Here is a 25,963-nt window from a genome sequence, read left to right as displayed (position 1 = left end):
ACAGACAGCATCTGAGATTAAGAACAATATATACATTATCTAAACATGTTTATCCAGAGCAGGATCGCAGGAAACCTGGAGCCTACCACAGCAGGTTTGGATGTAAGGCAGGAAAACTCCCTGATATGCAATATGAATGATAAGGCTGAAGTTAAGAACAAAAAGAATATGATATTTCAACTATCTATTTTGAGAATGAGAGAAAAACATTGAAAAGGAGACAAATATTTTAAAATATAATTCTGGTAATGGATTACTTTCACAATATCAGGTATTTTGAGTTGTGAATATGAACTAAAAAAGATAAATTAATACATATGGAATAAATACAAAAACCCATTAGTATGTTTAGTTTTTCATCGCTTTCATCTCTAGATCAGTGCCATTTTATTTTCAAAAACTGGGAGTGGTCTCCCCAAGACTTTCTTATATACTCAGGTATGGGAATGGATATTTGAAGAGTAAAACGCAAGACAATGACTATATTTTTATAACATGTACTTTAAGGAATTATCAACAACAAATCAGATCAAATTAATAATATATTGAACAATTATTATAAAAGTAAAGTTGAATAAATCTGACTCTGCAGCTGCTTGAATAAAAGAAAAAAAAAATCGAGTATGTGTTCAGGTAAAGTACCACTTCCGGTGATGGATTTGGCCCAAAAGTTAATACAGATCTACAACTGTGGTGTTACAACCACATGCTGAAATTCATCCATCTATCTAGTTGCATTTATGAGTTATTGTGTTTACGTACACACAGATACACACACAATTCTAAAAAAAATGGTATTTTTGGACTCTGGGAGGTCTATCATGTCAAGATGCATCAAAATATTGAGGTCGAATTTTTTCATGATTACTTTCTGTATACTTCGTTTATGAGAAAGTAAAAACGATTTCTCCTGTGCGAAGTGGCAGGTGAATTGCTGTCAACAAAAAGCAGTCACCTGAGAAATAAACTGAAACGTTACTCACTCGTGATTTTTCTGTCCATATGGTAAACGTTTTGTTGACCAGCACATTCTGTTTTCAGGCGTCTGAATTACATCTTGATATACAACAAGCACAAAGAAAGGCGGCACAGTAAATCGCTTTCCATTTCACATGCTTTACGCACCCGCATTCAGCTCGCTTTGTAACCGCAAATGCCGCCCTCCGTCACCAGCCGCTGATCACTGGATGAATATGTGCGGGCGGCTCGTGGGGAAAGACTTTCTGTTTTAGGGTTAAAGACTAACGGCAAGAATATTCATTCAAAAACTAAAAATATTTTAGTAAATTATTATTTTACTTCAGTTAGTCTTTCCACCTACTTTAATAGTTTTGTTTAGTTTTAGTTTTTCATTTCGGTTTTGTTAATTATTTTATTTCAGTTTACGAAAATGTTTTTTTAATAATAGTTTCAGTTTTGATTTTAGTTTTCGTTAACTATAATAACCTTGCTCAGAACACAAAGCAACTATACAAGAAAGGGCAGAGCAGGATCTTTTTCCTTAGGAGACTGTGTTCCTCTAATGTGTTCCTTCGCATCTTCTATAACTCTGTGGTGGCCAGTGCAATTTCCTATGCTGTGGTGTACTGGGCTGGTAACATCACCTCAGGACAGGACCCCCGAATCAACAAGCTAATTAAAGGGGCAAGCTCAGTTATGGGGCACACTTTGGATCCCCAGGAGGTAGTAGCACAGGAGAGAATTAAACCTAAATCGAGTACCATTATGAACATTTCTGCACATCCTCTCTCCCCCACACAGCAACACTTAGGACTTTCAGGCAAAAAATTATTCGAAGTGTAACAAGAAACACTACTAGAGCTCCTTTATAACAACAGCAATATGTCTGCACAATGCCTCACTGTAACTGTGAAGTCAGAACTTTTCTTTCTTATTCATTTTCCTGCTTTGTAATTCTGGTGTGTGTTCAGACCTAAGTGTGTGTGTGTGTGTATTTATCTATTTATTTATATATTTATTTACTTACTCATCTACCTATTTATGTATTTATTTAATAAAAGACCTTCTGCAAAAAGCCAAATTTCCCTCTGAAACAAATAAAGACCTATCTATCTATGATTTCTATGCATTATTTTTATATCCAGCAGGTGGCACGGTAATGTAGTTAGTAGCATTTCTGCCTCATGGATTTACCATCTTGGTTTCAAGTGCTGTAACCGGATGTTGCCTGTATGATTTTTTCAATTTATGCCTGCCAATTTGCAAATTCTCCTCCTACATCCCTAAAGATGTGTAGGTTAAGTTAACTGGCAGTTCTAAATTGGTCCCTATGTAGGTAAGTGTGCTCTGAGATGGACTGATACACAGAGTTGTTTCCTGCCTTGTGTCTAGTACTTCCTGAATAGGCTCCAGCCCCATTTGACGATGAACTGAATTAAACGGGCTGGAGAATGTTGTTATAATAATTCAGCCTGAGACAGTTAGGTCAGTTTACTTGGACAGTGTCACAAAAATGGATGGTTGTGTAATTTGTGTTTGGTGGTATCCTGTCCAGCTGCTTAATTCCTATGCTTAACTGCTGGGATTGTTCAAAAGCAAGATCAAAACTGAAGACTTTGCTAAACATGCATTTAATGATTACAGTTGCTTTTTAAATATTTAATTCATGTGTCACTTTTATTAAATTTACTCCAACAGTCTTAACAGACATTTGATCTACTTTACAGTTTCTTTTTTAATTATCTTCAAATGCTGACTATAAACACTTTTACATACTACCAGGAAATATTCCAAGAAATAAATTATAGTATTGTGCTTTAAATGTTTTGTTGTTCTTGCTGTTACTGGTTTTATGGCTGAAAAAGACAATCTACAATTCAAATACATCTAATATCACATCATTATCTTGTCACATTTACTTGAAATAATGTAAGTAAAAATACAAATCCACTTTTGGAGAAATATAGTTTATTCTTTATCCCAGTGCTCAACTTTTGAGAAAAATGCACAGAATTAAGGGCATTTACATTTTGTATGGATTCACATTAAATACCATCATGTTAAATAAGCCAGAATTAAGAAAAAATTAAATATATTTATGCTGTATCCTCCCACGTTGTCACTCAGAGTAAGCGTGATGTCTTTGTATGTATACTGCAACAAATGGCAATTTATTGCAAGGAAAGTACCAGCAGGAGAATCAAAATTACAAAGAACTGTGATCGTGGCTATAATACTATTCCACACTTGCAGCAATCATTTGCTGTTAAGGTGAGATGCAAAAGACAGTGCTGTTCAACTTAGTAAATAAATCAAAAAATAAACCTGGTATGGCCTCACCTGTCCATCTGATAATGTAAAAAAATTATTTGACAGATGTTCTATCACTTTAAATTGTGTGTTTTTAAATAATATATTCTAGTTTGTGTGCATGTGTACATTATACTGATGTACAGAGGTGCATATTCCAGATTTAGCTCTTTCTTTTTGGCCTTCTCCCCACTAAGCTGCCTGAATGCAGATTTTGTCCTCTCCCTGGATATCAAAAAGCAACTTCTCTTCCAAGGGATATAAAAACAGCATTTTTTTTAGCTCTGGAGTTTCCTTTGGATTTTGACTCTGGCTGCTGGAGACCTAAATGTAGACAGCACAATATGGAAGTCCTCTGTTAACACAGATATGGTGGTGAGTAAATAATGAAAACTCATTAGCCCTGGTTTTACCATGTAAAGTTATGACAAATTCTGTTGCTATATGTTGACATTTATTGTGTGTAATACTGCAGGTTATGACTAAATATATTATTGCATTACATTTTTCACAGCACACCTTATTAGTGAAACAGGATTTAAAGGGCCATGCTCCATTTGTTCCAGTTGACCATATTCTACTTAGTCTCTTACCTTAGATTCTTCTTCTAATTGTCTCTTCAGTTCATCAATGGACTGAGTGAAAGAGGTCTTACTGCGACCTAGTTGAGAAATAAGCGATTCACGTTCCTCTAACTTTCTGCTCATCTCTCCTGTTAATAGAAACAAGTATAAAACACATTTTCTATAACAATTTAAAACTACATCTGGAATTTTCTTGGTTTTGAGTTAGAACAGCTTTTTTTAAATATTTAACATTACCATGGGGTTTATAATTGCTATGCTTGGAAAAACCTTGATTAGACATAAGACAGAAATATTAATAAAATTATATTTTTAACATTTTGCTTCTACAGGAAAATGTAACCAATAACATATCAAACTCTAAGCCACTTAACCCACTTCAAGGACATGGGAACCCAGAGCCTATACCAGAAGCACTGGGTGCAAGGAAGAAAACAGGGTGTCTGTTCATTGCCTGCACACATAAACACAGGACTAATTTGGAATCATCCATTAACCTAGCCTGCAAGTCTTTAAGCTACCCATAAATTAAAAAGAAGCACATAAAATGCTCATTTGACCAACTAAAACAATGTTTAAACCTTTACTGGCACATATTTTAACAATAATGCTTGAAATATTGAACACAAAGGCTGCCTGCTTTATTCTGTGATGTAAGTGTATAAATTTATTATCTTAAATTAACATAAATATATACTGTGTCTATATGTAAATCACTGAAATTGTAGTTTAGCATTATACAAGGTAACAAATATAGGTTCCCCTTTAGTTTTGAACATTACCATTTTCTGTCTGGATTCGTGCTCTATGAGATGTAACATCATTTAGCTGCCTTTGGAGTTCCTCAACTTTGGATTTAGATTCATTCAGCTGATCTTCATATGTTCTGCTCATCTTCTCGGCATTGCCCTAATAGAAAATTCAGATTGTATTAAAGTTAGTCTTATTTGCTTCAATTAAGTGTTTTATCATGTTCTCCCAGCTACAAACAAATGATAGCAGTGTACAGTGAACAGGACTACTTTGGTGTTCAATGTGGACTGAGTTGTCTCAATATTCAAGCTACATATCATTCACTATATTCTTGCTTACTTTGGACTTGGTGAGTTGCTCAATAGTTGATGCCAAATCGTCTACCTCCATCTTCATTTCACTTTTCTCCTTCTCTAATTTCTGCTTTACCCTTTGCAAGTTGTCTATCTGCTCTGTAAGCTCAGCAACACTGTCATGATGCTTCTTTCGCAGTGTAGCAGCTGTGGCTTCATGATGAAGTGTAGCTTCTTCTAGGTCCCTCCTCAGTTTAAGAAATTCTGCCTCACGTTTCTTGTTCATTTCAATCTGGGCTACTGTGGCACCACCAGCCTCCTCCAGTCTCTCACTGAGTTCCTCCAGCTCCCGAGCCACATCAGATCGTTGCTTCTCCACTTTTGCACGAGCTGCTCGCTCTGCTTCAAGCTCTTCTTCAAGCTCTTCAATGCGGGCCTGACAGAGTAAATACATATACTTAGATTCACTAAAATATTCAAAAACTGTAAGAGATAAACATCATAGTATCACAGCATTTTACAAAGTCAGCCTTAAAAATTACTTTCAGTAACACACTGTGGCCTGGGTTCAGGTTTCAACTTCCTCTAATAAAAGTACAACCCTATCTCTTACAAGATAATTGTCCTAGTACACTAAATTGTTTGGTTTTGGAAAGAACACATATTAAATTAACATAAAATATCATTCTCAACCCAGCTTAATTCAACTCTGGGACATAGTGGGCCATAGCCAGTGCCAGCAGCATTGGGTTTAAGGCATTAACCAGCCCTGAAGAGGGCACCAGTCTATAACAGAGTATATTCATGGAAACCAGGTCAATGTGGAATCGCCAATTAGCCTAACCTTTACATATCTGGGAATGTGAAAGGAAACCCCCTACAGACAGAGGAAGAATGTGCTAGCTTCAAATGGACAACAACTGTGAATTTCGACCCAGGATGCTGGATCAGATAGGTAGCTAACACTAAGCACTGTATTACCATGTTGACCATGCTAAAGTGCTAGTCTGAATATTTCTAGGTATGTCTACATTAGATTAAATTAAATCCTTAATGGCTATATTCAAACAATGTTCTGTGTTATTAGAAACCATACCTTTCATGCAAGATCAGTGTTTAACTATTTTTAAGTTGTTTTTATGGGTTAGCTTAATGTTTGCATCAGCTGATGAAATTACCATATGCTTCTCATCATCACTAGATTAATACTGCTTTATTATGGTAAGATAAAACGGCTTATCTCAAATGCTGACATGTGATTATTTTGCTGTTATGTAAAAATAAGATTCCCAAGTAAGAAGGTAAATAAAGTATGACATTTGATTTATTTTTGTTAATATTTTTTAAAAATTCACTTTACGGATTTTATCATAGCCAGACATTTTTCAATTTCTCCAACCAAAAACCCAGTAAGTAATAGATTACTTGATTAATGTAGCAGTTGTGTATACATTAGTTCAACAGCACACACATGCACTTTTCTAAAGATGGCCAGAAAATGTGGTCATAGGACAAACCTTCAAGTTTTACAAATCCAGTGTCCTATTAATATGTTTTACTTACTTGCAATTCCTTTATTTTTTTCTGAAGCTGGGCAACAAGTGCTTGTTCATCCTCCACCTTTGAACTTAGCTGATTCATCTCAAAGTCCTTTCTACAAATGAAGAAAACAATTTCAAGGAATGGCTCATTTCTTTAATATGCAAAATATGTTCCTTGTAATCTTTTAATAGGATATGCTGAAAGAAGAAGGTTATAACTATAACTAAAGTCATAATTTTTAATAAGAACATACTCCACTGTCACTCTTCTTGTTGGATGCTTTACAATTATCTTCCTTTTCTTTTGATACTCACTTTTTTAGTTTTTCCTCAAGTTGCTGCTTGTCATTCTCAAGATCCATGACAGATTCTTGTGTTAGTTTTAGATCTCCTTCAAGTTTGCGTTTTGCCCGTTCTAAGTCCATTCTAATTTTCTTTTCTTGTTCTAAAGAGCCTTCCAACTATTGGGATAATACATCACACATTTTTAGAAGTGTTTAAAGGAATGTTGCTTCCATAGTGAAGCAGTTTAGTAAATAGCTTTAAAGGACTCTAGAAAATATAATAAACTGGACTGTTTTTGCTGTAGTGTAACTCACATCATCAACCTGCTGCTCCAGCTTTGCTTTTGCCTTGGTGAGTGTGTTGACCTTATCTTCTTCAGCTTGTAGATCATCTAAAGCTTGTTGGTGGGCCTCTTGGAGTGCCTTCTTCTCCTTGGTAAGCTTAGCAATGATCTCATCCAGTGCTGCCATCTCTTCAATTAAGTTTTTAACCTAGGAGGTTGGGGAATGAAAAGATGCCTTTATGATTTCCAAGTTTATATGTAATTAACAAAACATAAGTAAAATTACATTACATTCTAAAACCCTTTTAACCCAATTCACGTTCCAGCAACAATTATAATAAGAGCACTGCATAATAAAGTCCTGGCTGAAATTCTGACAAGTGGAGTGGAAAGTTCCTAAATTCAATCTACAGTATAAGAGATTAAATTATACTTACCTTGTTTTCTGTGGCATGCTTTTCTTTTTCCACTTTGGCCAGGGTGATCTCTAGGTCATCAATGTCTTTCTTAAGTTCAGCACACTCATCTTCCAACTTGCGTTTCTTAGTAGTAAGATCTGAGTTCATTTCTTCTTCATCCTCTAGGCGCTCTGTGAGCTCCTTCACTTTGGCTTCTAGTTGGATTTTTGCTTTTATCAGCAGGTCACAGCGATCCTCTGCATCAGCAAGGTTGTCTTGCTCCTGGTAGATGGTTAATATGATGGAGAAAATTAAATCAAGTGGACTGTCCTTTATAAGGAAATTAATAATTCCACATGGGCAACATATAGCATTTATTATACTAAACTGCAAAAATTGAAAAAAAAAAAAAAAAACAAGTTCAGAAAGTAATTTCATTTAATATAATGATTATATTAAAACTGAAAATACATGTCATATTTATCTTTATTCATTTGCACTGTGTGTTCCATTACCAAAACTATGTAGTATTAGCTTTGTATGAATTTAAAATAGCTCACAGCCTGCAGCTGAAGAGACAGATCATTCTTCTCTTGGATCAAGCTGACTTGCTTCTCCTCAAGTTCTTTTCTTTTAGCTTCTGATTTCTCCAGTGCTTCCTTCAACTTCAGGAATTCCTCCTTCATAGTGGCCATTTCCTTTTCTGTCTCCGCACTCTTAAGCAGAGGCTTAATCTTGAAAAAGAGCTTCATCCAGGGCCAGTGCTTCACAGCATTGAATGCTCTAATATTCCACTGAATTATCATCAGAGCTTCTCTGCATTCCATTAAAAATAGACATGCATATGAAAATAGAACAGAACATGCAAACATGTATTGCATAAAATAACTCAATTATTATTTTTTTCTGAAGTAATTTATTGCAATGTATGATTACAGCATGCTAGAGCCTACTCTTGGCAGCATCAGGATCAAGGCAGGATTCATCATTGAAAGACAACCCATCCATTTCAGGGCACAATCTGTCATGGCCAAAGGTTTTGAGAATGACACAAGTGTTGCTTTTCACAAAGTTTTCTGCTTCATTGTTTTTAGATCGTTTTGTCAGATGTTTCTATGGTATACTGAAGTATAATTACAAGCATTTCATAAGTTTCAAAGGCTTTTATTGACAATTACATTAAGTATATGCAAAAAGTCACTTAGTTATCACTTTTGCCTTATGGCACGGTGCTCCATCATGCTGGAAAAGGCATTGTTCGTCACCTAACTGTTCTTGGATGGTTGGGAGAAGTTGGGAATTGCAGAGGTCTTGAAAAAGAAGGACCAACACTGCAAATATTGACACTTTGTATAAACATAATGTAATTGTCAATAAAAGCTTTTGAAACTTATGAAATGCTTGCAATTATACTTCAGTATACCACAGAAACATCTGAAAAAAAGATTTACAAACACTGAAGCAGGAAACTTTGTGAAAACCAATACTTGTGTCATTCTCAAAACTTTTGGCCACGAGTGTACAGTCACTTAGCCAAATTACATTTGCAATTAATATAAACCTCATGTTTTTGGGATATAAAAAAGAGCTTCCACACAAAACCAATTAAGCTACAAGAAAAACATGCAAGTTCCATGTGGACAGTGCGCAAACTGCAATTTGATCTCAAGATTCTGTATCAATGAAATAGCAGTGCTAACCACTGCAACATCCCAATGCTCTTAAAATTACTGATAAAATATGTTGCTCCTATCTTGGGCATATATATTATTTTCCTCATAGTAAAGTTTTTCAAAGAAAAGAAGGAATCTTTATCATTATGCCACTGTTTAAGTTATTTTGAAGCACCTCCCTATTTCACAGTACCAATACATCCACATGTTACAGCAACTCCCCAGGTTTAAACCAATGTTTAAACAAGATCTTTGAGTCCTCTACTTCAGTAAATCTTGTGAAATTAAAGTGTTCTCCACTTTAACTTCTTTGGGTACATGAAGACTGGGGGCAACTTTGAAATGCATACTGTATTCTAGGTTATAGAAAATATACATTTAAGTAAAATGCTGACCTCCTTTCAATCATCTTCTGGTACTCTATTCTCATGAGACGACCCCTGCTTCTAGCCTGGATCATTGTCAGAATTTTTGCAAGACGTTCATCCCGCATCTCTTCCAGCAAACCCAGCAAGCCAGCTTTGAAGAATACCTGTATTGCAGTAATTTAAATGTGTCTTGTTAAGGCCCCTTGTGTTATATATTTTTGTTTAGTTTTCAAAGATGACCCAAGAAACAATAGTAATTACACTTATAGAGAATATAATTTATAAATGTTTGATTATATTTTATCATTGTGAAGTGTATGCAAAAAGTTAATTACAGTATAGGAGGCAACAATAGGTTTACAGGTTTACTAAAAACAAACAAACAAAAAAATACTTTAGATGAAACAAAAAAGATATTAACCTATTACTTTATAGCTAGTAGTCCACAGTACACATATGTTACCTTGGTGTGCCCAAATTTATACTGCGTATGGTCAATATCCAGAGAACCCAAAAGCTTCTCTGTGGCTTTCCTACTGTCCACAAATTTATCATCTGGAATTGCACTAGGATTCAAGATGCGATATCTGTAAGAGATAATGAACTAATTAAAATATGATACACAATGTGTTTGTTCTTGTAACCATGAAGTGAACAATGTTTTAGAAAAAGAATAAACAAGTAAATGGAAATACACAGCATTTTAACTTTAAAAAAATGTAAAAATATAGACATGAATTTATGATCACGTAGATCAGTATCTGAACCTATCCTGAATGGCACAATGCAATGTTCAGCTTTGGACTGAATAACAGGAGATCAATGAGCATAGTTAAATAAAGTGAAGACAGATTTTCCAATCAGCCTAACTACATATCTTTGGCCTGTGTATGGAAACTGGAAATTCATACAGCCCATACTGGGACAGGGAAAGCATAGTAGTAAAGGACTGCAATGGAGTCTGCAAGCTGTCATCTCAGTGTTCATGTAGTAGATGGTTAGGTACAATTTTGGATTATGGATGGTCATTTTCAACTGTAGTTTATACTTTAACAGTGCTGTCTGAAAATCAGTCTACACAAAATAAAATTATCTTACATAGATCTGGAGAACACTTTCAGAAATTACTAGGTTGTTCATCGGGAGCTTAAAATTAATTTTTCCAAGTGATACAAGCATATACCATTGAAAACCTTAATTATGCAGCTGGCATTATCTGGTTCACCACTTTGTAATTAGTTAATGATGCTTTGCATTTGTTTTAAGTCATTTACATAGTTTAAATATATATGCTGAATATTTTTATAAAATAAATGTACTGTGCCAAATACATTAATGTTTATATCAGTAAATGTGTCACTGGTAGCATATTAAACATAATAGTTTGTCATCATCAACATTCTTTATCTACTATATGCATTTTCTATTTATGGTTAATTTCATGCTAATTATGTAACTGGGGTGCCCCATGCACCACCCATGAGGGGTGTACCAGAAGGAGCCAAATGGTCAAAGAACCAGAACAGACTCAAGAGAAGATATATCTCTTGAATGGCATAGCAGTGTCTGTGAAATCGTTATGAACAACTGGATAAATTAGGTAAGTATAGTGTGACTGGGTCACATCAGCGTAGCATTTTGCCACTGTTACTGTTAACAGGAAAAGCAGAATAAAATAAAGCAATTAATTATATTTATACACTAAATTTCAGTGTATACCAGATACAAAGCTAGTACAGTCATCATATGTGTATTAATATAAAAAAGAACATTATATTTGTATTAATATTTTCTGAACCTACTAATTCCACTTGGGGGTCACAGGGAGCCTCCACCTATCCAGGAAACATCTGCAATTGTCCATTGTAAGGCAAACTCATAAACTCACTCGTTCTATAGTTAATGATGCTATACAACCAGACATGCAGTTCTTTGGGATATCGGTAAGAAAATGGTGTATCCAAAGAAAACCCACACCCACAGACAGTGATAGGGCCAGGATTCAAACTTTGTCTTCTGAAATTTTGACCCAGTGGCACTATTATATCAGATATTTGTGTAAGAGGGTTTGCTTGGCCAATGAATAAACATAAAATCATTGCAAGTACATCTTTTGGCACATCATTTTTGTTCATTGTGTATGCAATAGAGAAAGTTGCATAAAGTTCAGTAACTTTAACCTCCTTCTTTCTATTTTTTGAACCTGCTTTTTCCACATTGTTGCTAGGAGCTGGAGAAAGACAGGAACCAAACCTTGAGATTTAAGTCTACTTCAGGCACTCTGTTGTATAAGTCATCTTACCTCTGCTTGAAGTCGGCATAAAGGATCCTGTTCGGGAAGCCCTTACGGCAAATGCGAATTCCTTCCAACACCCCATTACAGCGAAGCTGGTGCAGTACAAGGAAAGGGTCCATGGCACCTTAATAAATTGTGGGGTATCAAATGATATTTAGTTATACAGAAAGGGTATTCATAAAAGATAACCCAAATATTTTTGTCAGTTGCGAATTCTCAAAGTGTTTTACAATATATACTGTCAATCCTCTTTTAATTCTGAAGTAAAGAAACTATTAACATTTCCACAGAAACATGCTGTTTCAAAACTTTATAGGTGCTGAATCCCCATGGTGATCAACGTTGTTTGGCTAAATGGTGTGTATACCCTATAACCCAGGATTCTGTAATTTCTTGACATTTTGAGTCATATGTAAGAGTCTAAATCTAACTTTGAAACAAGTATTCAAGTAGCAAATGATGAAAACAAATTATTTAGACTAATGTGACAGTACAATACATTTAACAACTTAAATCTTTCAATAGGCAATTTATTTCCATTTGCTCAAAGATACCAATGGCTGTTCAAAACATTGAATGACAGTCAATGAAATCTAACCTGGTGTCTTGGTTTCATTAGGGATAATGCAACGGACAAAGTGGGGTTGGGTTGCTCGAAGATTTGTCATCAGCTTGTTCAGGTTTTCCTGAAGAGAGAAACAGTCATACTAAGTTTTACATTTCATGTGTTCCTTTTCTTAATCATATGTCTTTGATAAAACCTTCAGACACATCTCATCTGTATTTAGCTGAATTTTTAGGATGATATACTACATGGATTTATGGTGGTCAATTGTCTAAAGGAGTGAATTTTCTTTTCTCGTTATGGACCTTTTGACTTCCCATAAAGGGTAACTAACCCCAGCAATTATTATAATGAATGCTCTGCTCTCTGGCTGTGCCATAAAAAGTAATACATTTCCACAAACCTCCTTCAGACATACTACAGGTGTTAATTTGAGTTAAATTTAATAAACCGTAAAAGATACTACTTTCACAAGCTAACTAAATTAACATTAACAACACAAATAATTTTGTATGGAAATTTTTGTCACCTGCCTACTTACCGGTTATATTATTATTACCATTTTCAATTAATGTGACGATTTTGAGGATGGAGTTAGCACAGACTTAAAGTGATGTTCATGCATTAATTTATCTAAACATCACTGCAAGTCTTAACTGCTTCCACCTCATCATCGGGTAAAGCCATAGTGTCAGAGAATAAAACTACAAGAGTACAATAACTAACATAGGTGAACTGATACGTTTATTATAAACTGATGTTCAATGCAGATTTATTTTTTTTCCTGTTTATCAAACACTGCACTTGAAAAGGCTTTGAGTACTCAGCAAATTTCAGAAGAAAGAAAGCTGTTTGTCTCTTGGTTATTTTATGAAAAGAGTGAGCACAGCATGCTAAATTGCAATGAAATATTTTAAAGTGAGTATGTTTTATAGATAAAAACAGCAATTTATAGCACTGACTGAAGACTGAAAAAATATCTGCCTCTCTATGCAGTGGAAACGCATTACCTTATGAAGCTGTGACACAGTCTGAAAAGAGGCTGCCTTCTTGCGTTTCTCCTTGACACCTGATTTAGGCTGGTCTGTTATTACAAAGATAGATAAAACATGAGAAGCATATTTTTAAATATTTGCCTTTAGAAATGTCCCTGCTTGAATTACAGAAATCTGTCTGTAGGACATTACTGAATAAACTATCAGGCAATGATTAAGTGCAAACTTACAGATCATTTTAAAATTATAGACCATTTTTACAACATTTTTCAAGACATTTGCTGGCATTGTTTAGAAATGTCGTTGTTTTTAGCATTTAAAGCTGTTCAAAATAACTAACATACCAGAATCAGATCCAACATAATTTTCATATAAGGAGGCTAACAACTTGTTAGCTGATTTCTGAAACAACGCAACGACTGTTTCATTCAGTGGGTCCTTGTTCTTATCCAGCCATCCAACTATGTTATAGGGTACCTGGAAAAAAAAAAGTATGGCCTGTTATATATGATGTTACCTTATAATCAAACATGCACTATCATATACTCATATGCTCATACTGTATAATACTTTTTACGCTCCTAAGTAATATGACCAAACCTAACTGTACAAAAAAAATTATAAGAAATCTGTTTAGCTTTGTTTGACCTAAACATAATTTCTACTCCCAAACAAATTAACCACAAACTAAAACAAGTGAATGTGGTTCCTGAAAAGGACAGAAACACATATTGGAAACAGCCAGATCTAATACTTGGTGTAATCTTATTGAGAACGATAATGGAGACTTGATGTCCTAAGGAAACATGGAGTGAACCAGCTATATCACATATTCAATACACATCACTGTAAAAATATTTATGACAATGTAGCCCACACTAGAAAAAAAGGATTGCTATTTATGCAATAATGATTAGGAATACTTACTACACCAGCATAATGAACAAGTTCAAAGTGTGCTTCATATTTTCGTTTCTTATCAGGTCTTGGCTTTTGAAAGTTTGCTGACTTCCCAAGGTGGTTATCATATAGCTTTGCCTTAAAACTGCTATCTGAGGCTTTAGGAAACATGCATTCTTCCTCCAAAATTGAGAGAATACCTAAAGGCTGAAACATCATAGAACTTGTCAGTTTATTATGCATTCATGTTTTGCTAAGAACTCCAATAAAGGGGTTAAATTAAAGTAAAAAACTAAACTTTTTTATTTTTACTTTACTGTTACCAAAGGTCATGCAAAAAGATATGTTCCTCTCTGGGATTAACAAAGTATATCAAATCAAAATCAAATCAAAAATATACACATATATAAATTACAGTCTATGCTGGAACTTCTGTACCTTTTCAATAAGATCAATGCAAGCTTGCAAATCCAAACCAAAGTCAATGAAGACCCAGTCAATGCCTTCCTTTTTGTATTCCTCCTGTTCCAGGACGAACATGTGATGATTGAAAAACTGTTGCAGTTTTTCATTGGTGAAGTTGATACAAAGCTGTTCAAAGCTGTTATACTGTAAGAATGAAAATATAATTATTTATATAATTCAGAAATTAAAAGCAGCCTTCTCAAAGTATAGTATAGTTTACTCACATCAAAAATCTCAAAGCCTGCAATGTCCAGTACTCCAATAAAGAATTGTCTTGGAAGTGATGTATATAGGGTCTTGTTGATTCGGCTTACTAGCCATTTAAACATACGATCATATGTAGCTTTGGCAAGAGCTCCTACTGCATAAACTACCTAATCCACGAAAAGGAAAACCAGCTTTACTAAGATAAAAAACACAAGGATTTCCCTGAATGTAATCAATAAAACATTAACATGATAAATAATAGACTGAAGCAAAGACTCACTTAGCAAAAGAAAATGTTAAGAAAAGAACTTTTAACAAATGGGCATCTTAACAAAGTATTGAGCAACTAACAATCAAGCAAAATAATACGGATTTCAACAAACAAAATAAAAATTAGGACATCAAAAATGTTAATGCTTTTCACACTAGGCACTAGCACTAGACCAGTTACAAACCCACAATTAGAACATCATTTGATAGCACATTTTAAGAATGTTTTAAAAATGCAGTTAACCCCCTTTTTTGTAACAACAAGAAGATTTTATAGTGTCCACAACAGACATAATCACTTTCATGCTGCAATTCATTTAATAATTTTTGCATTACTTGAAGTTTTTTTCTGTTTGTATATTATATTTATTTAATACTCATGAAATTACCAGGCCATTATGTTCAGTGCAAAACAAATGGTTTATTAGTGCACTGAAAAATGAAATTTTCTTAAACACATTTTTAACTGTATTATTTTATGGATTTTCAAAGGTCTAAAGTGTTCAGCCTTCCAAATTAAGTCATTTAATTAAAACATTTTGGTAAATTTAAAACCTATATAAATGTATTTTGGACCATTGTTTAATGTTTCCACCTGTTTCTGGTCTGGTGTCAGTTTTAAAGTCTTGTTTCTCTATTTAAAAATTGCAACAATGTTTTGCTAATTTCATTGTCTGATTGTGCTTTACATGAATCATGGGTCATGACAAAATTTATTTTAAAGATATTAAGGATAACAAACTACCTGTTCTACATTTTGACCTTTAACGACGTATTCGTTGCCTACTTTGACACGTGGGTGAAGCAGACCTTTAATGAGGTCAGCTGAGCTCAACCCCATTAAGTAAGCAGCTTTGTCAGCACCTAGAACAAGACACAGATTCAAAAAACTGTTAGTCATCAACCTTCATATAACTAATGCCACACAAAAAGTTTTTATTAGCTTGTTTTCACAAATGAGCTATTAAAATATTTAAGTAATACTCAATAAATATCACCAACTACCTAAGGCTAATTTGTTATATGATGCAAATAAAAAAAATTAAATACAATTATTTTCAAGAAAAAATCTCCTAACAGTCACAATCAACCAAAAAACCTAAAGTTTATTAAATATTTTGTAGGCATCTCATATTTACACCTGATTTGTTGTATGAAAGGGACACTGCATGCATATGTGCCTAGATTAAAGAGTAAAAGATCATTTTTTATTTTACTGACTTTCAGTGCCATCTGTTTCTGCCTGCTCTTCACGTTGCTTCTGCTTAAACTTCATGTTCCCAAAGTGCATTATGGCACCAACTATTTTATAGCAGCCATATTTTTCTTCTGGTGAGAATCCAAGTATGTCCATGGCATGCTATAAGAAAGTACAAAGAAATGAAGTGTTTTATAATAGGGTTCCGATCACATTGCATATAAAGTTAAAAAAAATCCAGATTTGTTGATTCATCCTAATCCTGAATTTTTTCTATTGAATGGTTGAGAGGGTTCTAAAGATTATTCTGAGAGCAACTAGTGCAAGCAAAATCAGTCAATTTCTGGGTATTTTCAAACACACATACACTCATACTGGACCAATTCTGATAATATAACCTAACAACATATCTTTGAGATTGGGAAAATCAGAGTATCTGAAAAAAATAAATAAATAAACCAGAAAAACCTACGTAAATAGCTGGAAGACATTCAGACTCAATAAACACAATGACTAGAGATGGAAATAATACACATTGGACACAGGAGCTGTGAGAAAGTTATATTAAGCCCTGCACTATTGTGCCAACAAAATATCTGACTTATTTCAAAAAATATGAAGAACATATTTACAATATGATACTGAATTTTACTGTTATGTTAAGTATGGGATCCTAAATTAAAAAATTAAAATTAGAATCTCCAAAAGACAGAATAGGGCTATGCAACTAAATTAATTGTTCTGAATAAGTCTGAGAAATATTCAGAAAATTCTCTTAATTGTTGCACTGTTGCTGTGATGAATATCCATTGGACAGAGGCAAATAACTATTCAGTGGTGGAGCTTTTACAGTGTATGAAAAGCTACAATGTTATTTCATCAGTGGTCTTAGAAATAAGTCGTACTGCATGTCTAATGATGCTTACTGTCTGAACCATTAAAATGTCAGTGACAGACAAAAAGTCCTTCACATATTTCAGATGTTGGTGGATAAAGCATAGCTTTGAGATAGATAGTGGTGAAGAACACTTCCTTCATATTTGAGCAGAAAAGAAATGTAGTATTAGACATGCTAAGTGTTGTGATGTGAGATTTTACATATAACTTGATAAATGTTTTGCATGTCTTTATTTCTAATTTAGGCAAAGGAATGTAATTTAGTGTTTACCCTCCCCCTTAGGAATGGGTCTTTTTGAATTTTACGACAGGATTTGGGGGATGTGTTTTAAACCAGTTTGCCAAGTGTTTCTTTGCTAAAGTCATTTCTACCCCCGCAAATAGGCTAAGGTGTACCTTAACATATGGTTTGGGGGCAGGTGTTTAGATGTTCTATTCCCCCATTGGTCTGAGGTAAGGCTGTTTGGAATTGGCTTGTCTCAGAGGCCTTTAAGTGCCATGATGTCCTATTGGCTCTAGGGGTTGGACAGAACATCTATAAATGTATGTGTTTAACCTCACACTCTCTCTCTCTTACTAACCAACATCTGAAAGAAGCATCTCTCTTGCTAAACCTGATGATGAAGACAACACAATGAAGAGCACAGCTCAGCGGCCATTTTGAACAGACATGTGGCTGAAAGCTGAGCACCAATGATGCCTTAACTAGAGACATTTAAGTAACTACAAGACTGTGTGCCACCTGAACTACATATCACCATTTAATCAGGTTGTATGGTTGCCAATATTCAAATATACTTTGCATTTTGTTATTATTTATGAATATTATCAGTAATACATTATTTTATGTGTAACTTAACTTCTGCTTGTCTTTTTACTACATCTAATTGCCTGAGGTTATAGATATAGAAGGGAAGGTGGGGATAAGTTATATACAATAGTACCTTATAAACAGTGGTAAATATGTGAAATTAGGCATTCTAAGGCTACATATTAATAATACAATAGTGGAAAGTAGAGCAATATATATATATATATTACTCTACCAAAACAAAACACTAAGTAAAATGGAAAAACTAAGATATCACAACAACAAACAGCATATATACATCAGTTGCCATGAGCTCCTCTCCATCATCTAGATTGTCCACAGTGGTGACACCTTGTGAACAGAAGTGATAGTCGAAAGGATTATTGGACACCAGCAGCATGTCTACAAAAGGAAAAAAAAATATTCAATCATTTTATGTATGTATTGCTGTTGACTTTTTTTAAAGTTATTTAGATTGTAACTTACATGTATTGTCCACTTATACAGCAGCATATGTTAGCAACAGGTTAGGTACTTTCAATTTTAATAGAAAAGATATAAGAAATTCTACTTTATGATAGTGATGTGTGCTCAGAAAATTGACCATTTGTGTATCCAGTCTGACATATTAAAAAAATGGAAGCATTCATTTGTATTACACTTTCATTTGTTTTGAGGTACTGTCATCGTGCAATGACAAAATTTTTATTTTATTTTTTACCTTGAAGTTCTGGCTTCTTCTGAGAGAGAATTTGATAATAAATATGGTAACTCCTCTCTCCCGGCTGTTGAAAGATTACCCTGGATTTTTCCAGTAGATCTTGAATAGGAAAAAAAAAGTTAATTGAGCAAAATCACCTTGTTTCTATTATGATTTTTATATTTTCCAGTTGTAATGAAATATTTTGTATTGATTATTTATTTATTTTATTATAGAATGTCTCACTGAAAAAACTGAATTGGTCTTGCAACAACCAAATGGTGTTTTCTATTAAACACTGCTTATTTTTGTTTCACAAAATTGAACAATATACAATTTTAAAAATTGTCAAGGAAACATTATTAATTGTTACTGCATATTATTATTCCATATCAGTGATCATGATATGATTAATTCATCCATTTATTTCCAAAACCTGTAAGCAGGCAGAATCTATCTTAGAATAGTCTGGCACAAAACAAAATCTATTGCCAGGTATATTTATCTACACCCTTACACTTATAGACAAGTTACAATTACCATCTAAACTACCACCTGTATCTTTGGTATACAACACCACACACCTACAGTGATTGAATATATGTCATGTCTAAGGAGGAGTCGTAATACTTTAATGATATACATTTGACATAGATAACTGTCATAAAACTCACTATAAAAAATCTATTAAATTATTTTTTATTTTATGTGGCATATATGCTACTAGGTCAGTTGTTTCACTTACAATAAAGTAAACAAGCATAGCAATAAGTCACATAAATAGGATGCATATTATAAAAATTCTTTTATTATCTTATTAAAACACAGCACCAAAATGAATAGGTAATAAAAATACACATATCTTGACACAGACTTAAGAGACATATAATTGTAATAAAAGGATTTTTCTGGATTCATACATTAATGGCTTTTAAAAGCTGATCTGACCTTTATCTGTCACAATAATAAAAACCTTGTTTATATCTTTACAATGTATTTAATTTACTACACCAATGTTTCCTACAATGCATATCATTCATTTGGAAGCAATTAAAGAAGTACAATACAGTAGATCATTTGATTAGTTCATTACTGTGACTAGCAATATTAAATCTTATCCCAGCTGTGAAACATGGGAGGTTTGCTAATTACTGTGTTAGGATCTGGATTGCTTGCAATAATTAGGTAAATGATGAATTCCTAGGTTTTGCCAGGAAATTCTTGATGAGAATATTAGGACATGTGTATGTGAACTGAGGCTGAAAAAAGTTGGGAAAAAAGTAAATGCAGAAATAAATTAAGAATGGAGTGATTTAAAAGAGGAACTTGCACATTATTCAAAGATCAAGTCTTGAACTCAGTCCTATTAAAATTCTAGGGCATGATCTATGGCCATTTAAGCCATTTCTGAAATTTAAATGAAATGAAACAATTCTATAAAAAATAAATGGCCAAAATATCTCCTGAACTCTGTTCAGCAGCCTTGTTTGATATTTGTTTGACATTAGTGATGCTAAGAAGCTTTGAGAAGTTTAATACAACATAAGGGTTTGCATCGTTTTGCAATCATTAACCTTTAAATATTTAGTTTAGTAAATCATATTTTAGGGATACAGTATTACCAAAATCAAGCTAGCAGAATAATTGCAGTTAATAACAGTATAAATATTTCATTTCATTAGACTGTAATTAACAGTCCATACTTTGTGTTCTTCTAGATTCTCGATAGAAGAGGGAGAAGGCATGAGCTCATGAAGGCAAAACTTATACTCACAAATATCAATATCAGAAGAAGCCAGTTTCCCAGTGGGGCCAAAATGGATTCTGATAAATTTGCCCTACAGTAAAAAATAAACATATTATTTAAACAAAATCAGTGAATTCCAAGGATGTGAATGTTAATAGTATTATTATAATACATATACTCTAAATCTAAATACTAGTCAAATGTAGTTCCTTTTATATCTTCGTGAACAAACCAGTGATATTTAATTTTTTTCTCATTTACTTTAAGACTCTTTTTTCACTTTCAGGTTTATTAAAAATTCTTTTGAGTTTCTTTTTTTTGCTTTGAAATATTAGTTAAAACCAGATAATATAAACCTCCACTATATTTAATCCAAGTCAGGGTCATGTGAGGACATGGAGGGTTCCAAAACCTATCCCAGGAGTGGGAGGTAATCACAGGGCCCACTCATGCATTCAATGCCTATTTGAAATCATCAAGTTACAATACCTAACATGGACAAGGCACAGAATTCAAACCCAGGATGTTCATTTTAATAAAGTATCTATCTATCTATCTATCTATCTATCTATCTATCTATCTATCTATCTATCTATCTATCTATCTATCTATCTATCTATCTATCTATCTATCTATTAGACAGCAGTGAAGTTATTGTTTTTATTCTTCCATTTTTCAATAAAATATCTAAATAATAAGTGTAGTGGAAAAAAACTTGCCTCTGTTTTCAAAGAAGACAGTCATGGTGCCCTAATGAGAACGCAAAACATTTCTTTATCTTCGCAGAGTTATGGATGAATGTCTCAGTCCATGGAATGAGCAATTAATTAAACAATTCATTTGCTTTTATACATTTTCTAATTACCATTACCTCATCTAATACATCACGTCATCTGACTCTTAATATGTAGAACCTCCTGCAATCAACTCATGCCACCAGTAATTTCCGACGCATGTCAATTCTGCTATTACGGTACTCTGAATACTGGATCATTATTAGCAGTGTTTTGTGGATATATATACTTGTAATAAACTGTAAAAGATTATAGATTAACTAAGAATTCCATAAAAGTGGAATTCACTTTATGTTTATGCTATTTAAATATACATTTTTGTCAAAATGAAAGCAAAGCACTGCAACAAAGAGGTCTTATTTAATTAATATTGTGTAACATTATAATGTCTTAATATTGAAACTTACAAAACGGGAAGAGTTGTCATTCCTTAGAGTCTTAGCATTCCCAAATGCTTCCATAGCAGGGTTTGCTTCAATAATTTGATCTTCTAATGTTCCCTTAAGATGTAATAAAGATGTTTTTTAACAGTAAAAATATAATTAGTCACATTTTAAATTAGCTAAAGTAGATGAAAATTAAAGTGCTTTTAAATTAAATAGGATTGTTTTAAAGCATTGTCTCATCTAAAGAAAAGACAAATTCCAAAAGAGCTACCTTCTTCGCTGTGAAATTCACATAGATTCTGTTTTAGTACAGTAGCCTTTTAAAGTAACTCAATAATGTGTTATATTTAACTGCCTTAAAACAAAAACAATATAGACACTAGCAACTAAAACAAAAATAGCACAAAGCATCCATCCATCCATTTTCCAACCCACTGAATCCAAACACAGGGTCACGGGGGTCTGCTGGAGCCAATCCCGGCCAACACAGGGCACAAGGCAGGAACCAATCCCAGGCAGGGTGCCAACCCACCGCAGTAGCACAAAGCATTTAAAATTAATTTCATCTTTAAAATATGTTTACATTTTGATATTACTACACATTATAATATTGTGCTCCCTTCCTTGATCGCACACCCACAAAGCATGCTTCTCAGACTGTGTCATTTTGAGGTGCCTTGCTTGTCTCCTAATAAAAATAAAGGGCGACTATTATACAGTACTTCCCATCTTTGAAGACGACTCTCAGCATGTGTCCTACGCTTTTACTTCTTGTGTGTCTTCTGCTTTGTCTTTCAATCATGTCACCAAAGCTAAACTAACCTATCACACCAAAAATAAACTGACTAATCAGACTGCTCTGAGGAACCGGACACACACACACACACACACACAGACCTTAGTGTTTTATTAAATAGTAGATATATACAGTACATATACACATTAATAAACAGTATATGAGGCATCACATTGGCCATTTAATTGCAATATAGTTCTGTTTATGGTAAAAAGGTTCTTTAAAATACAATAGTTGTATTGCTGTACTACTCGCATATGGGTATCTTTGACTAAATTGTGCGTTACTAAGTGTTTTGAAATGCAATAAAAAATTAAATGTATACTTACTCCTGTTTTGGTGGCAGGTCCCTATACAGAAAAAAGAAGTATAGTAAAACAAATTTTATTAATACTTTAAAAGATTGACCAAAATATATTTTTCATAAAAATAAAGTTAAATACTTTGTTCTTGCTAAATTTTTAAGAGAAATAACTGATTTATTTGGTACAGCAAACTAAAATTGTGTCTGGCATTTATCTTTAACCAAACTACATGTTTGATGAAATTTAGTTGAAAATAAATATTGGAAATGGAAAAGTACAAGAGAATTCCAAATCATAATATTCTCTCAAAGCTATGAGAATGAAAGATAAATACATTATAGTTTATACTGCCATGATTGTTCCTATGCATCATTCAAAAGACTAACGATGTATATAAAAGCACCATAACATTGAAAATTCTGACATAAAACAAAAAATCATGCAAGGTATGATCTGATCATTATTTCAGCTTTCACTCAGTGCATACTCAAATTAAATACTAGGCAGTACTGTATATTTAATCTTAAAGAAAACTAAGACATCAAGTGCATTAAAAACAAGCTGTATAATTTCTTTATTGTAATTTCTCACTGAGCAAACTGTGATCTACAGCTAAATATATACTGTTTAAATGGAAGAAGAGTAAGAGGAAACAACACATAAATTAAAGATGTACTTGACAAAAGGTTAACATTTTTAAAGAGGTGTGGCATTGAAGGCTAAATTTAACTATGATGCAACATTTCCATACTTAAGATTATTGTGAAGCTAAGTTAAAAGATAAATCAGTTATTTTTCTCAATTTTTTCAACATTTTATACATTGTAAATTTTGAAGATTAATGTAATTGTATCTTAAAAAGTATGGTAAGTAGGATAATAAGAAAAAGATAAGGTACAATAGCAAGGTGTAAATTGCTTAGAGCAAGTTAAGGAAAGGAAGTTTTCAAAAACTGAGGAAAAATAGGAGAGGAAAAACAAACGTGGTATGTGAGGTACAACTGCTGAAAGAAGAGGAAAAAGTAAAAAAAAAAAAATAATAATAATTAAAAAGTGTTGATTAAATTCAGGGAAAAGGAAAAGCTTTGCTTATGTAGGGCTTGAAACATAAGAAATGCACAGCTGCACCAAGATGTGCAAAAACTTGTATTTTTAGGTCTTCTTTAGCCTACACAATATTTCCAATGTATTGGATCAACACATCCAGGCTTGATGCAAACATCTCTTTCAATGTTTACAAGCAGATGTAAATACTGTGTAGTTTAAAGTAAAATCAAAGCCTTCAAAATGTAGATTTATTTTGAAACACCCACAATTTTAATATCATTATCATAATAATGACCCCTGTAAATAATGCAAAAGTTGAAATGATACTGGGATTGCAGGAAACTGTTGATGTATTTGGCCAAGAGCTTTCAATTAAGCTGTGTTTTCATTTCTTTATAAAGTATCAGATTACTATCTGATCAGAGTTTCTTGCTATCCGTTAATCATGTTTAATGTTACATTTCTTGTTTACTGGAGGTATTGCTGAAAATTTTAAACTGCCATTTAATACAGCAGTTCTTTCATGCATTCTAAGTAGTGTTCCTCAAGGATGGCCCTAGAGACTAACTGTGTTGGTTTTTTTCCATAAAATTGAGCTTTAGTCTCATAAAATTATAATAATATAATATTCTTTTAAATAAAGAAAAATATTAACATGCTATGCAAATGACTAATTCATTTTGTTTTGTTTGAAATAGGGTCTACCGATTTCAACATTTCCATGTAAGTAGATTTACTGTCATTATACTACAGGAAGAGTAAAACAAATTTCTTGTAGAGGAAATTGTAACTAGTATGTGAAGATTAAAATAAGTGATTGTAGTCAGACTGTTTAATGCTGTAACTGCATAATATTTGCAGAATTAAGAATCATTTTACTAGGTATGCTTATTTCAGTTTCTCAAGGCACATTCTTTCTGCAATTAAAATTCCTTCTTTCTTTCCACTAATGAAAATATTCTAAAATTGCTTAATTTAATTATGTTATGAACATTATAGATTCTTTATTGCTTTAAAAATGTACATTAGTATTTCCAAATTGCCTATTGGTATTAAATATTGTATATTCAATTGGAGTAGCTGTAATTTTTCAAGCCCTACTTTATAAAAAAAAATAGAAAAATTCAAAAGAGAAAACAGTGGAAGAGCCAAAAAGGGTTTGGAAAAAGTAAAGTGTTTGTAAGTATTGGTCTTACTCCTTTTTTGCTGGATGCATCACCAAGGGCAGCCACAATGGCAAAATACTGAATAACACGTTTTGTGTTTACAGTTTTGCCAGCACCGGATTCTCCGCTAGGAGTGGCAGAAAAAAAAATACAGAAAAAAGAAACAAAATACTAATCCAGCTAGTGCCTAAAACCAGACACACACATGAAAAAGACATGTTAAGAAGGTTGCAGAAAGAAAAAAAAAACTGCAAGAAAAAAAGAAAAGATCACAAAATTTTATAATTTAAAGAAGATCTTTCTAAAGAAAATTAAAAATAAAAATGTCTTGGAAAAAGGTTTTTAACTGTGCATTTATCTGCACATAAAAATCTTGCATACTTTAAATTGTGTAACAATAACATTTTTAACTTGAATACAAAATGCAAAACTGAAAAAATTGTATGACTTTTTCATGAAAATGACATACTTACGTAATAAGCATAGACTGGTTCTCCCGATCTGTAAATATAAAACAGAGCATTTGTTAGTGTTATGATTATACTTTTTCTTCTATAAGAAGAACCTGTGACCTATGTGGCTGTTTCCTAAATTTTGGAAGTTCAGAATTCCAAATACTTTGTTATTTATGTTATAGGGTATGCTTGAGACTCTGAGGGTGTTGATAGAGAAGTATAGAGGAGGCCAGAAGGAGTTGCACTGCGTCTTTGTGGACCTGGAGAAAGCATATGACAGGTTGCCTCGAGAGGAAACTGTGGTATTGTATGAGGAAGTCGGGAGTGGCAGAGAAGTACATAAGAGTTGTACAGGATATGTATGAGGGAAGTGTGACTGTGGTGAGGTCTGCGGTAGGAGTGACAGAAGCATTCAAGGTAGAGGTGGGATTACATCAGGGATCGGCTCTGAGCCCTTTCTTATTTGCAATGGTGATGGACAGGTTGACAAACGAGATTAGACAGGAGTCCCCGTGG

At 33.4% G+C, this 25,963-nt stretch overlaps 1 protein-coding gene across 2 annotated transcripts in view; it reads right to left on the bottom strand.

Annotated features, from left to right (window-relative positions):
• The window catches only part of LOC114659240 (myosin-7-like), a 53,991-nt gene that overhangs the window by 13,261 nt on the left and 14,767 nt on the right, over nucleotides 1-25,963 (bottom strand). For both annotated transcript variants that reach the window (XM_051933279.1, XM_051933280.1), the window contains exons 7-32: nucleotides 25,466-25,493; nucleotides 25,023-25,119; nucleotides 22,805-22,825; nucleotides 21,701-21,793; nucleotides 20,527-20,590; nucleotides 18,774-18,872; nucleotides 18,351-18,454; nucleotides 16,368-16,506; nucleotides 15,892-16,010; nucleotides 14,894-15,043; nucleotides 14,643-14,813; nucleotides 14,232-14,411; nucleotides 13,649-13,781; nucleotides 13,320-13,393; nucleotides 12,343-12,430; nucleotides 11,751-11,868; nucleotides 9,912-10,035; nucleotides 9,476-9,612; nucleotides 7,968-8,223; nucleotides 7,447-7,689; nucleotides 7,041-7,217; nucleotides 6,757-6,902; nucleotides 6,464-6,554; nucleotides 4,947-5,336; nucleotides 4,637-4,763; nucleotides 3,864-3,982 (exon numbers count right to left, since the gene is read on the bottom strand). In XM_051933279.1, the coding sequence (XP_051789239.1) occupies nucleotides 3,864-3,982; nucleotides 4,637-4,763; nucleotides 4,947-5,336; nucleotides 6,464-6,554; nucleotides 6,757-6,902; nucleotides 7,041-7,217; nucleotides 7,447-7,689; nucleotides 7,968-8,223; nucleotides 9,476-9,612; nucleotides 9,912-10,035; nucleotides 11,751-11,868; nucleotides 12,343-12,430; nucleotides 13,320-13,393; nucleotides 13,649-13,781; nucleotides 14,232-14,411; nucleotides 14,643-14,813; nucleotides 14,894-15,043; nucleotides 15,892-16,010; nucleotides 16,368-16,506; nucleotides 18,351-18,454; nucleotides 18,774-18,872; nucleotides 20,527-20,590; nucleotides 21,701-21,793; nucleotides 22,805-22,825; nucleotides 25,023-25,119; nucleotides 25,466-25,493 (3,488 nt within the window). The remainder of the gene's footprint in view (nucleotides 1-3,863; nucleotides 3,983-4,636; nucleotides 4,764-4,946; nucleotides 5,337-6,463; nucleotides 6,555-6,756; nucleotides 6,903-7,040; nucleotides 7,218-7,446; nucleotides 7,690-7,967; nucleotides 8,224-9,475; nucleotides 9,613-9,911; nucleotides 10,036-11,750; nucleotides 11,869-12,342; nucleotides 12,431-13,319; nucleotides 13,394-13,648; nucleotides 13,782-14,231; nucleotides 14,412-14,642; nucleotides 14,814-14,893; nucleotides 15,044-15,891; nucleotides 16,011-16,367; nucleotides 16,507-18,350; nucleotides 18,455-18,773; nucleotides 18,873-20,526; nucleotides 20,591-21,700; nucleotides 21,794-22,804; nucleotides 22,826-25,022; nucleotides 25,120-25,465; nucleotides 25,494-25,963) is intronic.

This window comes from Erpetoichthys calabaricus, chromosome 10 (genome assembly GCF_900747795.2).
Source record: "Erpetoichthys calabaricus chromosome 10, fErpCal1.3, whole genome shotgun sequence".
NCBI classification, from domain to species: domain Eukaryota; kingdom Metazoa; phylum Chordata; class Cladistia; order Polypteriformes; family Polypteridae; genus Erpetoichthys; species Erpetoichthys calabaricus.
The sequence above is the reverse complement of the archived record's forward strand: the minus strand, read 5'-3'. Positions and strand labels throughout refer to the sequence as shown.